At 32.1% G+C, this 15,218-nt stretch overlaps 1 protein-coding gene across 4 annotated transcripts in view; it reads right to left on the bottom strand.

The window, feature by feature from the left end:
* Positions 1 to 15,218, bottom strand: part of LOC102803255 (extended synaptotagmin-2-A-like) — a 58,357-nt gene that overhangs the window by 19,102 nt on the left and 24,037 nt on the right. For 2 of the 4 annotated variants that reach the window (XM_085495271.1, XM_085495269.1), the window contains exons 10-18: positions 14,515 to 14,585; positions 12,239 to 12,324; positions 11,426 to 11,474; positions 11,188 to 11,277; positions 6,050 to 6,145; positions 2,833 to 2,904; positions 2,499 to 2,585; positions 1,665 to 1,814; positions 1,136 to 1,189 (exon numbers count right to left, since the gene is read on the bottom strand). In XM_085495271.1, the coding sequence (XP_085351397.1) occupies positions 1,136 to 1,189; positions 1,665 to 1,814; positions 2,499 to 2,585; positions 2,833 to 2,904; positions 6,050 to 6,145; positions 11,188 to 11,277; positions 11,426 to 11,474; positions 12,239 to 12,324; positions 14,515 to 14,585 (755 nt within the window). The remainder of the gene's footprint in view (positions 1 to 1,135; positions 1,190 to 1,664; positions 1,815 to 2,498; positions 2,586 to 2,832; positions 2,905 to 6,049; positions 6,146 to 11,187; positions 11,278 to 11,425; positions 11,475 to 12,238; positions 12,325 to 14,514; positions 14,586 to 15,218) is intronic. The other 2 variants (XM_085495270.1, XM_085495272.1) reach the window with 2 other exon arrangements.

Below are 15,218 nucleotides of genomic sequence, written 5' to 3'. Positions count from 1 at the left end.
TAAAGCATTAGGTCAATATATGTGTAAATAAATAAATTAATACAACTTTTTTGGGTAGTAAACTTGAAAAATTAAATGGTCAACAACAATTTTCATGGGTCTGAAATTAGTAGACTGGTGATAAAATCCTGGACCAGTGGTTTAAGAGATAAGGTTTACCATATTTTTCACCCTCTAAAGAACAATGTAAAAAGAAGTCTCATGGATTTCATTGTCATAAAAAAATTCATACATGTAAATCCATTAACACAAGGATAAATTAATGCAACTATTGCAAGTCGATGTGCTCTCAACTAAACTGTACACATGTTGTGCTCACCTACAGATAAATATAAATGTCTGAATCACGAATTTACAGCATTTGTGCATTAAAAATCCACTCAAATAAAACTCCCATTATCTTTAAACTAACTTAAACTTATTAGCCTAAAGCAGAATATTTTTTGGGGGGTTGAAAAAACCATGTCACATTCATATTTACTCAGCAAAACACATTTACCATCTTAATTTCATTTCATTCTCTCTGTAAAAATCACCCTTTTCAACTGGAAATCCATCCTTCTCTTCTTTTGTTGTCCTTTTTTGTAATTTTTTGTCATATCCTTGTCATTGCTAGGTAGCTTATGCATGCGCAAAGGAAAATAAATTGCGTCTGTCAATAATTCAGAAATCGGGAATAGCACAATGTACAAACAACCATTCATATACTTCTTATTTATAAGTAATATTAGACAAAACAAAATTTTTTAAAAGAGCATGAACAAACACAAAATTATATTCATTTTTTAAAGTAACACTAACTATTTTTAATTAATCTATGTCATCATAATTTGGACAGTAAAATAACACAAGTATGAACTGTCATCTGAAAGTGAATTCACACATAATATATCTACAATACAACCCAAATAGCCTCACAGTTGATTAAGTATAAAACATCAGAAAAAAGAGAGATCCAACAACCAAATAGTAAAATTATGCAGCTGAGATTTCAAATCATGCTTCTATATCCCATACACCATTGTAGTAAAAGTTTGTAAAACTTGCCGAGATTACAATGTACTTATAATGTAACTTGGCACATGCGAGCTGTATATACGTATGGGTCATGCACTGTTGCTAAGCAACAACTTACCGCATTTGAATCAGGTACTTTGCCATAATACTTGGAGTGAGGACTGACTATTGGCTACAATGATGCAATTGGGATGGAAAAATAACAACTCAACAACTTACCACATAAAGGAAGACATTTAAATATGCCAGTAATAAGTGTGTATAGATTGTATAAACAACAAAAGATATGTACTACCAAGCTTGTATGTTAACACTAGAGTTATTATAATAATAATGCATATTTCTCAAGTCTCTTTCAATTTGGAACCAGTGCGATTGTGAATGATTATGCAATAATTTTCATTAATTCATGCAAATTCAAACAATCAAATTAGTGGTCTCTTTCAATTTGGAACCAGTGCGATTGTGAACGATTATGCAATTATTTTCATCAATTCTCGCATATTCAAACCATCAAATTAGTGGCATAATAGTTAAGTGCAACTAAAAGTATGTAGTGGGATGTATACTTATAGTTATCACAACCTATGAAGAACACAACATGTTATGATTAAAGATACTGCCTAGACATCGTAGATGGCTCTTACCTTGAGACAGAGTCGGATTCTAACAGTACTGTTGGGACCAGAGTCATCCAACTGGAACGGTTGCTCCATTGTCATATCAGGTGCACTTAACAGTCGCTTTATTGATATCGATGTAGTACCAAGCACTTTAGATGATTTCTTATCTTTCACCTGAAATAATAACAAATCATTTTATCATCCAGACTTCAATGTTTTTTAAGCAGCTCAAAATAAACAATTATCAAAGCCCAGCGGGGCTACCAGTTTTGTGGATTAGATGTACCGGGTAGTCCACTATCGTGAGACTTTAGAAAAGTCTATGAAAAACAGACTACCAGTAGTGAATCAGCCTGAAGGACTGTGGGTGGGCCTTACGCATGGGACAGTCTGTGCATGCTAGTTCCCTTGGTAATAAAGGGCCCCTTTCCTGAAATCATGGAGATAACCAATCAGTGATGACACAGAATTCTGTAGTCTACGTACTTATGTTAAAATTCACCAAAACATTGTTGAGTGGAATGGGAATTTAAGGGCACTTTGAATGGCAGGACTCCAGGTCACCAGTTTTGAAAAATGATAAAATTGGGTAGTCCTTTGGTTTTGTTGGTACTGACAGCCATGCACAAAAATGTGATTATAATTATTACCATAAATATCAATGCTCTATTTTTGTATTTTTGACACCTTTAAGGCTTACTTTGAAGCCAAATTGTAAATCACAAACTATCAGTATTTTGAACATTTCTGGAGGTCCAGTTAGTCTACTCATTTTAAAAAATAGTATGCATAGAGGAATTGGTGTTGGTAATTAGTAAATTTGACAACCGGGGGTATTTATTAATTTAGAGATCTTACCTCAACATCCAAGTTTTGTAGCGTTGGATTCTGAACTAAGAAGTAATACACTTCTTCCCATACTGGATCATACGTCTCAGGATCAACCTGTAATTCATTAATATTGTATCACAACTTTTAGTACTCATCTTTCACACAATGAAATACAAGATTCAGGAAAAGGTATCTGATGCCCTGCAATGAACAGCAGTGTTGCAATTCATTTTTCAAAATTAATCTTTAAAGAAATTGAAAAAAACTTGTGATGCGAGCGCACATGTAGTTGCATCAGTTGATTGCCATAGCAACAAATGATCATGTAAATTACCAAATACAGGCATTTACACAAACTTACCTTACTCTTCTTAGTTTCTTGACCAACTGATACATTACAGTAGGCATGGGGTTCACCCATTGTTTTCCTAGACTGAAACAAACAAATACAACAAGATGAATGCTAAATGCAGCTCAGCTTCACTCAAGTTACACCAATGTCCAGTTTGTTGCTCATGTCTATGATGTGGTGCATTCATGTGTTTCAATAAGTTTAGTAAAAATGGGGTTTCTTTTAAATTTATTCTATGAGAAGTGAATATTTAAAGTATTAATTTTTATTTTAAACAAAAAGCTAAATGAACTTCAAAGACAGAAACATGGTACAATGTACTTGTAACAGAAAATGCTGGAATTCTGATTTGCCACTGTAGAAAGTAGAATCTATTTTACTATCTGAACTGAGGCTATGAATTTCAAAGTTTGGGTTTTTTTTTTATTTCATCCAACTATACATGTATAAGAATACGTACTCTGTGTTGTTTTATAGTAATGTATATTTTGTGCATACTGGTACTAATATCATGAGATTATTACGAGAATACTGCAAAATATGCACGAAGGCAGTACAGTGTTCATATCAACAGACATGTAGCAATGCAACCCAGAGTGCATATTTTGCAGTTTTCTCATGATAACCTCATTATTATAAATTCTTTCGTGCTTCTACTCATAATTTAACAAGATATAAAAGCCTGAAATTTATCATTTATGTTCAGTGATGTGACTATTTCAGTTACGCACTACAAAGTTATTGCTGTCGATGTAGGAAAGTGTTTGAATGTGACTTAAATATGGCACACATTTTCCAAATAAGGAAAACCTAAAGACATGTCTCAAACACGTCTGTATGACAATTAACAGAAAGATTATAAATGATATCATTTTTAATATCAGATGTATAATAATATATTTTGTCACAAATTATGAGTATAACTCAATACAAAAAATAAATTTCTAGTAAATAATTAATTCTATTTAAAAACAAAAAAAACTCGTAACCTAATTTATACCTTTCACCTCCATACAATGAAATGACCCATTATTTTTACAGGAAGGATTATTCCAATATATGAATATGAGGATGAGAGGTTATACAAGCAAGGAAATGGTGGGGCGGGGGTTCATATTTTGATCTTACCTTGTATTATAAACATTCAAATTAGAATTGTCAGTAACACGCAATGCAATATTACACTGTTAGTAAAGAGTGTTTTAGAAGTATTTAATAATTTATAAAATACACCCAGGAATATTAATAATACGATAAGAAAGAAAATAAAGAAAATAATAAGTATTAAACACACTGACTGTTTCACTCGAGGTATAAGTTTTTAACAAATCTTTATAGTTGTGATACTGAGTGTGCACTTGTGTTGATTCCATGATAGGAAGGGGAGATGTATGTGAAACACAAAATGTAGTGAAACTCTTTAGTTTTTTAGATGACATTGCTATTTTTGTTTTGTGGTGCATACTGTCTGTTTATTATTAAAATATTAAAACAATCAGTGGACATCTTTTTTACTGAAATACCCCTTCCACAAAAGTAAACAAAATTGTGTCAGTTTTTGAGCTGTTTGATCAAGAATTATAAAAAACAATATTTTGATAATAACAAATGTACCACATGACAAGGCTTGAAATCAACAAAATTTTTTGAAAGTCTGAAAGGCTACCAGTTTTAAAAGCTGGTAGTCCCATAGTAATATTTGATAGTCCATCTGGTTTTTAAAGTACTTAGAGCCAAGCAGAAAAGTGTGAATAGTTTCAAAGACTAATTGCTTTATTTAAAAAACAAGGTATTATTTTTTTTTGTAAATTATCGGTAGTCCAAGTGTGCTACTAATTTTGAAAAATGGTATCCCTAGGCTACTGCTAATTTGCAGCCCTGCATGACATGCAAAGAATGATTCAGGAATTATGGGTAATTTATCAACAACTCAGAAACAAACTACAATTTATTGATTTTTTTTTAGAATAAATAATGTTAGCTTGATTAAAAAAAAACATAAGAGGATTGAACAACTCTAATTTCTGAAAAACAAGAAGACAGTATCAGTAGAAAAAATAGAAGTTAGGTGCCAATTAAAGCAAACATAAACACAGCAAAAAGCAATACATGTAAAAGACATCAATGGGAGAGTACTGGACATGACAGACAAGTCAGTCACTCAGAAGGTTACCTTCTTTCGAGCCTAGAGATGAAAATAGGAGAAAAAAAAACAGGACATGTAATTGACATATGAAAATGTTTGCAGGGATAACATGCAAGCCGTACGGTTAGCACATTTAAATGCAGGGACTAGGACATAACATGCGGGATAAAGCTCTACATTACAATAACACACAGCAAAGAACAAAGCTTGGTGCACTCGCAATTTATTTCTGGTTAGTTTTATTAATATATTATTTTTTTATATCTCATTTCCTTGCCTCCATACTGCAATTCTCCATAGTCTCTGTAAGGTTCTACAATTTAAAGCCACTCACTTTGCTACCACAATTTGTATTTTTGCTATGCTAGGCATTCAAACTCTAAATTACCACAAAGTTAGAATTACAATATGTTTTAGTAATTATTACAGCACATCAAATCAGTTTAGTTGTATACCATTTGTGAGGCAACAGAAATTATTTAAATTTGCTCATTGCTTTAATTTTATGTATTTTTTTTTATAAATTCTTTATCAATTTTGAAACAAATGGACATAATTTTCAACTGGTTACAGTTCCTGATCACAATGTTTGAAAAAATATGGAAAAAATTATGATTATTTTAGAAAAAGTGACCAAAGTTGAATTTAGAGTTCAAAGGTCATTTTGGGATATGCATGAACCAACTGTTGTCCTTCAGCTCTTAATCAGGGTGGTGGTCTATTGTAATTTACATTATGACATAATCATAATCCACCATTGTTATGCATATTAGCAACCATATTTGGGCATAAAGCTTGGGAGATTGTGGCCCAATAGTAGCATGGGATGCAGCAGAATACATTGCAAATAATTTTAGACAAGTATCTCCCCTATTCAAATCTATGATAAAATTTGTTGTAGCAGTGAATATTACTTAAATTACTGGAATGTGATGCCATGTTCTTAGATGTAATCATGACTCAATTTTGATAGTAAGGGCATCAACTCATGAATGTATAGTCACAAAAAATTCTTGAATTTTTGTTTGTTTGTCTAACATGCTGAATCAAATAAATGATAATACACAGATGTAGACTTACTGGGAGTGCGCGAGCAGAGTCCAACTTAACACACAGTAGAGATGATGCCAACTGTTTGTCAACCAATGCCTTCAATCGTTTTGTTTCCTCCAATGCCTATCAAGATCAAGCAAGGTAGACTACCATGAAGTAAATGTCATTTATGATTATCTTTCACAGTTAGTGGCTTCTATGAAGCCATCATTGCAATTGACAAAGTTTTAATCCAGACTTTCTAACCCTACATTTGGGGGTGAATATCTCGGCCCGTAAAAACCTATTATTAAAGAAAAATGAGCTGCATGTTTCGATAATTTGTTTATTTTTTTCCATATAACAGCAATACTGAGTCAAGAAAGAAAAAAAGAAAATTAGTTTCCATGTCATTATTATTATATTTGGTACAACAATGATCATTTTGGATCACATATTCCATGGTCAAATAAAATTAAAAATCAAATTAGCAAAAAATACAGCTCATGACCTATTATATTAAAGCGTGGTGGTCACCGTGCAGCATGTGTTTCAAATTTCATGTAAATAAACAATGTATTTTATACGCGTTGTATACGCCGCTATGAGTCCCATATCAATTAGGACTTGGTGCGTCGACTGTCGCCCAGGCCTTTAATATAATATGAGCGACTCGGACATAAACTGGTTGATCAGTTTGGAAACCACAAGTTCGCTTGTTTGTGGTTCAAGACATTGACTGTCTGTGAAGCTCGAAACAGGAGATATTATATCTGTTTTGTTTTGATTAAAAGAAGCACTATTTGACTGATGTTTCTATGTTAGACTTGATTCATATGAAACAACGCAGAACATAGCTGTGTATACCCCTGGCTTTCAGTGATACATGCCTTATTGAGTCTGATATAAACTGCAAACTTTGGTATAAACTTTGTTGCATAGAACTATACTATACACATAATAATGTGCTAAATGCACAAAGAAATAGCATCTTAACACTTAATTTTTATGCAAATTGTCTATCATTGATTTACTGTAGAATACAATTTAATATGCTGAAGTTGAAGTTGTTGAAAAACTTAAATCAGAAATTCTTATTCAAGTGGTTCATTGTTGGCAGAAAGTCATCTCAGCATTCAGGGCTAACAATGATTTTTTCCTGGTCTGTGGGCAACATTTTTTATCATCTTAGGACCAGCAACAAATTTTTTAATATATATATATATATATATATATATGGCACCTTTATTTTTTTATTTTTTTTTACAAATGATCATATTATATAAAAGTACAACACTTAAAACTAAAGACGACTCAAGTTCATTGTTAACATTTGTTAATTATGAAGGTTAATATAATTAGAGGATCTATACAGCAATTACTAAAAGAAGAGACATGTTTTGAGTTCTCCAGTTGCTGGATTATTTAATGCAGAGGAGTAGCAATATTTCTAGTCATCAAAAAACAAAAAGTTGTTCGCAAAGTTTTGACTACACCAGCTTTAGACAAGGAAAATATATAAATCTGTCTCTTGTATCATTGGAATCTGGCGGCGAGGCAGTTTTTTAGATTTCTTTTAGACATGGCCTAATTGGGAGAGATGGGGAATCCAAAACAAAATAAAGAATGACTTTTTGGTTTTGAATTATCATCATTGTAAAATTATGCTCAACATTAGCGATGACCCAGAAACTGACACTTATAATTTGCATTTTTACCGTAAAAATACATCCAAGGTGAAAAAAACAAATAACAGAATTTGTATTCCCTCGCCTTAGTGTAGGAACTTGTGAAATACAAGAGCAGACAGTCTGGTTGTTGCGACTGGTTTTCAATACTAAATTTGATATACGGACAGTAGAGTAGAGTAGCAACTAGAAAACACAAAACCTGTCTAATAGTAATTTACTACCAGTTTGTGTGAGTATACTACATTTAAGGCAGAAAAGCATGCACCAGTACCCTCATTCGTAATCGAGCCTACAAAAGAAAAATAAAGAGTACAAGAATATAAAGATTATTTCATGCAGAGGTTAGAGATTAGTTTTTTTCAAGATATTAAAAAGAAGAGAGGAACAACAGCGCCCTCACATTCATAGATTTAATTTTTTGTTTTTATAAATGAGATACAGCTTGTTAAGTAAGTTTTATAAATGAGCTGATAGATGATGAAGAAGACATTTGACACATGTCATATTAAAGGAATTCAGAAAACTAAATTGAATATCATAAAAGTGGTTGTTTGTTATGATTTATGAAATGGGCTTGATTTCACCAATTTCTGATCAAAAATAAATTAAAAATCAGCCTGAAACTTGTTATCTTAATGGAAACATCAAAATCGAGATAAGTTTGTATTTGCTGTCTGTTCGATACCTCAATCACAACAACATTTTCTGATGTTCTAAATAAATTACATTGTTATGCGAGTCTTACTTTAAGTCCCACTATTATTATTTTCTGGTTAAAAAACTGAATTTAAAACTTTCAGATTTTGTAGTTTTCTTTGTCTTTTTTAATGCATATGGAAAAGTTTCTTGCAACCACCCAGCCAAATTTAAGGCAATACAATGCTTAAAAAATTCCTAAAATGACAATGCAATTTAATACTGTAAAAATCAAAACAAACCGTTTACCACAGCAGGTTAGCAATGAGTAATAAGAATGGCTGAAGATAAGACTTTGAGATGCAGGCTATAATTACACCACATAGCCACCCGTATACTTGATGATGGTAATGACAACTTACGCAACCCACATGGAATGACGAGTGATTGCCCAGTCAAGACAATAATGAGTAAAATGCAACAGTTAATGAGAAGAATGAAATAAAATTTTCACCACAATTAGAATTGATAACTAAAATAATGATAACAATCAAACATATAGCAAATCAAGAAATGCAAGTTTTAAGTTTTATCATCAGACTACTACTGGTATATTCTTTATTAAATGCCAATGGTTTTTTTTCAGAATATACTTAATTGTACTGTTATATTACAACTTTAATGGGAATTTGCGTACATCTATATGATATAACCACCAAGTATATTGGATAAACAGGTTTATTTATGAGTGTATTGACACAATTCATCAATGCTTCACTTACACCTCTGCTGATTACCCTATTTGCTCTATTCAAAGCAGAAATTGTATGTGCTATATGATTCATCATAATATGAATTATTTTTCCCATACACATATGTAATGTACATACATGTATGCTTCTAAATGAACAAATATGATTTCCACCATACATGTACTCATTGTGTGAAAGTCGTGGGTGATGTTAGCGGATAATGATGATGAAATGTAATCCATTTAGATGCTCCTGATACAACTGATATGAGTCAATTTAAAAATATACTGTAAACAGATTTGATTTTACAAGAGACAAATGTTTGCATCGGTACAATTTCACTTGGCTCCACAGTGACCTTCAGGAACATTTGTCCTTGCAAATCATATCATGGAAGATTTTAGCAGCAAAAATACAACTGATAGTTTTCACTGAATATGTGAAGTGGGTGTAAGCATGGCAGTTCAAACATACAAACAAGTATTGAACATGAAAGTAGATAATGTGCAGAATGTTATGAACAACAAAATATTCTTGCATGACCACAAATCTTGCATGTATTGGTATATACCAGAAGGAGGAAAAAAAGAGTTAGTTGCACATGCCAACTAAAACAAAATAACTAAATATTAATAAATAAATAAGTAATATATGGAGCCTGACTTGATGACTTTGGATTTCAAACTATTATGATAAACACGTTACAAAAAGATGAAATTTTACTGTAAGGTTTGTATAAAGCTTTGTTTCATGCTAAAAGACTGATCCCCGGGATTCCTTCACTAAGTATCCTTAAATTAATACAATTCTTAGTGACTGGCATCTGTACCAGTGCTTACTGTGATTTAGAGGTAAACCACTTTCCATGCCAACAAGGTTTGTATAATGCTTCGTTTCATGCTAAAAGACTGATCCCCGGGATTCCTTCACTAAGTATCCTTAAATTAATACAATTCTTAGTGACTGGCATCTGTACCAGTGCTTACTGTGATTTAGAGGTAAACCACTTTCCATGCCAACAAGGTTTGTATAATGCTTCGTTTCATGCTAAAAGACTGATCCCCGGGATTCCTTCACTAAGTATCCTTAAATTTATACAATTCTTAGTGACTGGCATCTGTACCAGTGCTTACTGTGGTTTAGAGGTAAACCACTTTCCATGCCAACATTGTATAATAAAATGTTGTGAATAGTTTCTTATTTCTATCATAGCATTTCAGTGACAACAAGTTAATTTTATTTGTCTGGAATTTTAAAAGCTATGACAGAAATATGTGAAGGAACCTCAAAATGAACAATGGGCACTATATATTTCCAGACAAATTAAAATTAAAAAAAAAAAATATATATAACATTCCATTACATTTACAACAAAACAAAGTACATATATTAAATGAAATTGACCTTCACCGAATGAGATGAACATCTTTTAAATTTTAAGTTTCTTTAAAATAAATATGACCATAGCAGGGTCCATAGCACCAAGAACCAAATGATTTCCAAGACTTTTGAAGACCATTTCCCAAACTTTCTAAAATGAATTAATAACTATGAAGAAATTTGAAGACATTTCAAAGATTTTTTTATTTATTCCTGTAATTTAAAGACAACTCAACGACTTTCCAGACCTCAAAAAATCCAAAGAATTTTCCCAACGCTACGGACCCTGCATAGTTATTCGTGTACACATAGTGAATCCTGCAATACACTGTATAGCCCATATGTTGGAGGAAAGTAAACCAGAACACACATACAGGTGGGCTCAGGATCACAATAGTCACAAAATTTCTTCAAAATTTTGATCAGTTTAAAGGATGTTTAGAAGATTTGGTCTTGAAATATGGCACCCACAGAATAGTGAAGCTTCAAGCTCTGTGTACACATGAACAGATATGGTAAAACTCTAACGGATGAACATTCATAATATTGAAGTGTGGCAGTGAATTATACCCAATAAAAAACCCATGTAGGACCACTGACACTTCAAAAGTCAATTACGTCATGATCACAGTTGTTACCATGTCAGGAAAGAGCAATGAAGATGGTCAGTGATCTGTATGCATGCAGATAACATAGGGATTTGCATATTTGAGAGATGCTTGCTTACCTCTTCTAATGCATCAACTTGGTCTGACAACGTCAACCATACCAATTTGAGATGGAGCTGACCTGACTTGGCATCATCCAATGGCAACCACTGTGGAAATAAGTTATGGTTAGTTATTTCAACTGAGTGTGGTATTGGGACCAGGAAAAAGTAGCTTAGAATTGACACAAACTCTTGCTTAGAAGCAGTTGTTCATAACTGTGCCAAGTCATCAAAGAATTGGTAAACATGTACTTACCGTGTCAATAAATCCTTTTTGTACAATAGTCTCAATATCAACAGTCAAACTGTAAACAAAAACAAATACAACATAAAATGTAACTTTTAAGTAGTCATGTTTTCAGCATCTTTTTTTTGGGAAAAGATTTTTTTTCAGTAGATCAATTGATACACACTATGGTTCTGTGTAAAAGTTAATTTGCAAAATTAGGCTCGTGTAGACACTGACATACAGTTATACACACAATGATTGCAAATAAAATATTCCCCCTTACAATGCATTTGCTTAGTGTTCCAAACGCATCAATAATCTTTTCAAGAATTCAATTTTACATTATGCACGTTAAATTTCCACAGTGTGACATAATAAAAGATATGCAAATAGTTTGACATCACATACTACCAAACATGTTTTCGCTATAAACCCTTATTCCGAAGATTGTGCTATGCAGTCTGATAACTGTAGAATATGGTAAAATATGGTTTATTGTTCCCTAATTATTATTTTGAATAAATTACTTAAAATTTGAAAATGTCCTTGCAAATTGGAGCAAAATATTAAATGTATGCAGGGTATTTGGCATGTTGAAAAATACTTTCACATGAACAAAATTATTGTACAAATTACATTTAGTATTCACTCTATTTTTCAGTCTTGGTATATATGCATGTAATAAGATACAAAGGTAATCTTGTGATATATTCTCTTAAGTTGATACTGAGTGATTACTGCTAGACTGGCATGAATCTAGCTGTATATAATTATTTCAACTTAAGTTCCAGTATGTCATTAGCAGTGGTTTCAAACTGAGAGGTTACTGAGGTGACTCACTTTCCCAAAGATTCATCTTTAGAACTGGTATCTTCATCCCATAGCTCCACTATAAGCTCTTGTCCCTGTGGCACATCAACAATTGCCTACAATAGAAACATAATTCCAGCATAATATTAAATTACAATGGCTCTGAAATATCTGTTACCAATTCAGACATATGTAACCTTTTCACCTCCAGACTTCTGGCCCAAGTTTTTCTGTACCTTTTTTTCATATTCTTCAATATTTCTGGGGTTGAACATTAATTTTGGACCCAACAGACATAATTCAAGTTGATTTTCAGTTTTTATTCAAAAAATTTAGCTATTTTTGCACCCCTCTTCTGAAGGAAAATGCAGACTATAAACGGGACTATTTTGTGATGAAAAGGGGGAATTGGCGGTGAAAAGGTTGGTGAGTCCAGCTATTTATTAATATGTTATTAATATAGCCAGTTATTAATATGCAAACTTAGATATTAGTAATCACAATTCAGCCAGGTTGCATCTCTAGTTGTAACCTTACCTCATAGTAATCATCCCACACAGTATTAATGGAGTCAATAAAATGATTATGCAAATTAGCTTATTAATATGCAAACTTTGATATTAGTAATCCCTATTCAGCCATATTGCATCTCTAGTTGTAACCTTACCTCATAGTAATCATCCCATACAGGATTAATAAAGTCAACAAAATTAATATGCAAATTAGCTTATTAATATGCAAACTTTGATATTAGTAATCCCTATTCAGCCATGTTGCATCTCTAGTTGTAACCTTACTTCATAGTAATCATCCCATACAGGATTAATGAAGTCAACAAAATTAATATGCAAATTAGCTTATTAATATGCAAACTTTGATATTAGTAATCCCTATTCAGCCATGTTGCATCTCTAGTTGTAACCTTACCTCATAGTAATCATCCCATACAGGATTAATGAAGTCAACAAAATTAATATGCAAATTAGCTTATTAATATGCAAACTTTGATATTAGTAATCCCTATTCAGCCATGTTGCATCTCTAGTTGTAACCTTACCTCATAGTAATCATCCCATACAGGATTAATGAAGTCAACAAAATTAATATGCAAATTAGCTTATTAATATGCAAACTTTGATATTAGTAATCCCTATTCAGCCATGTTGCATCTCTAGTTGTAACCTTACCTCATAGTAATCATCCAACACAGTATCAATGAAGTCAACAAAATTAATATGCAAATTAGCTTATTAATATGCAAACTTAGATATTAGTAATCCCTATTCAGCCATGTTGCATCTCTAGTTGTAACCTTACCTCATAGTAATCATCCCATACAGGATTAATGAAGTCAACAAAATTAATATGCAAATTAGCTTATTAATATGCAAGCTTTGATGTTAGTAATCCCTATTCAGTCATGTTGCATCTCTAGTTGTAACCTTACCTCATAGTAATCATCCCACACAGTATTAATGAAGTCAATAAAATGATTATGCAAATTAGCTTATTAATATGCAAACTTAGATATTAGTAATCCCTAATCAGCTATGTTGCATCTGTAGTTGTAATCTTACCTCATAGTAATCATCCCATACAGGATTAATGAAGTCAACAAAATTAATATGCAAATTAGCTTATTAATATGCAAACTTTGATATTAGTAATCCCTATTCAGCCATGTTGCATCTCTAGTTGTAACCTTACCTCATAGTAATCATCCCACACAGTATTAATGAAGTCAATAAAATGATTATGCAAATTAGCTTATTAATATGCAAACTTAGATATTAGTAATCCCTATTCAGCTATGTTGCATCTGTAGTTGTAATCTTACCTCATAGTAATCATCCCATACAGGATTAATGAAGTCAACAAAATTAATATGCAAATTAGCTTATTAATATGCAAACTTTGATATTAGTAATCCCTATTCAGCCATGTTGCATCTCTAGTTGTAACCTTACCTCATAGTAATCATCCCACACAGTATTAATGAAGTCAATAAAATGATTATGCAAATTAGCTTATTAATATGCAAACTTAGATACTGTAAAGGGGTTAATTATTCACTGGGTTTTAATTTGGCTTATTTCGCTGACTGGAAAATGCGCTAAATTAAAACCCAGTGAATATGTAAAATTTAGCATAGAACACATTATCTAAATGATAAAATCGTGAATTTAAAACCCACTGAATATGCCTGAAATGGCAAATCAGTGAAATTTAAACCCAGTGAAAATTAGTCATTTTACAGTATTAGTAATCCCTATTCAGCTATGTTGCATCTTTAGTTGTAACCTTACCTCATAGTAATCATCCCACACAGGATTAATGTTGGAACTGATTGTCTTCGTTCGGAATTTCTGGCCACCAACTGAAACAAACCAAAGCGAAACTGATGAAGCCATAACTAAGGAAATGAGAAATTTAAGTCTAGCCATTAAAACTGATGTATAATGACACTTTCAGCAAATTACTATCAAGTCAGTGATATGTGACTTATATTCTGAAGGCTTTTAAGGCATGTTCATCAGTGATGTGTCAGGTTGGATCAAGGGAAGACCATGTACTATATAACCAAACAAAAAATATGAAAATGAGATAAAATAGTCCCCAATAAAGTTGAGTTTTGTGTCATTTGATGCATCACTTGAATAACCTCATTGCATTTTGACAATGTTTATATTGTTTTATGTTATGGTATTTTAATATACATATTTGAATAATAAAACCTCCAGGGTAATTTTTTGCACAAACAATATTATCAAGAGCTGTGAAAGAATTATGCAAATTATTCATCTGGCCATGTAATATTTTCAGTATTTTCACAGCAAATTATGTCAAAATAATGTTGAAACCAATACTCTGCTAAAGCTTAATTTGATGTTGATGTTTAAGGTACAGTCACCCTGTGTCTCAAGAAATGTTCAAGAGTTATATTGAATTTGGTTCTGTTTGCTGCATTTATCAGTCGGCATTTGCATTGGTAACTCTAGGGCAAACAGAG

The sequence above is a fragment of the Saccoglossus kowalevskii genome, chromosome 21, assembly GCF_978046115.1.
Source record: "Saccoglossus kowalevskii chromosome 21, keSacKowa6.1, whole genome shotgun sequence".
NCBI classification, from domain to species: domain Eukaryota; kingdom Metazoa; phylum Hemichordata; class Enteropneusta; family Harrimaniidae; genus Saccoglossus; species Saccoglossus kowalevskii.
Note: the sequence above shows the minus strand (reverse complement) of the source record. Positions and strands in the feature narration are given on the sequence as shown.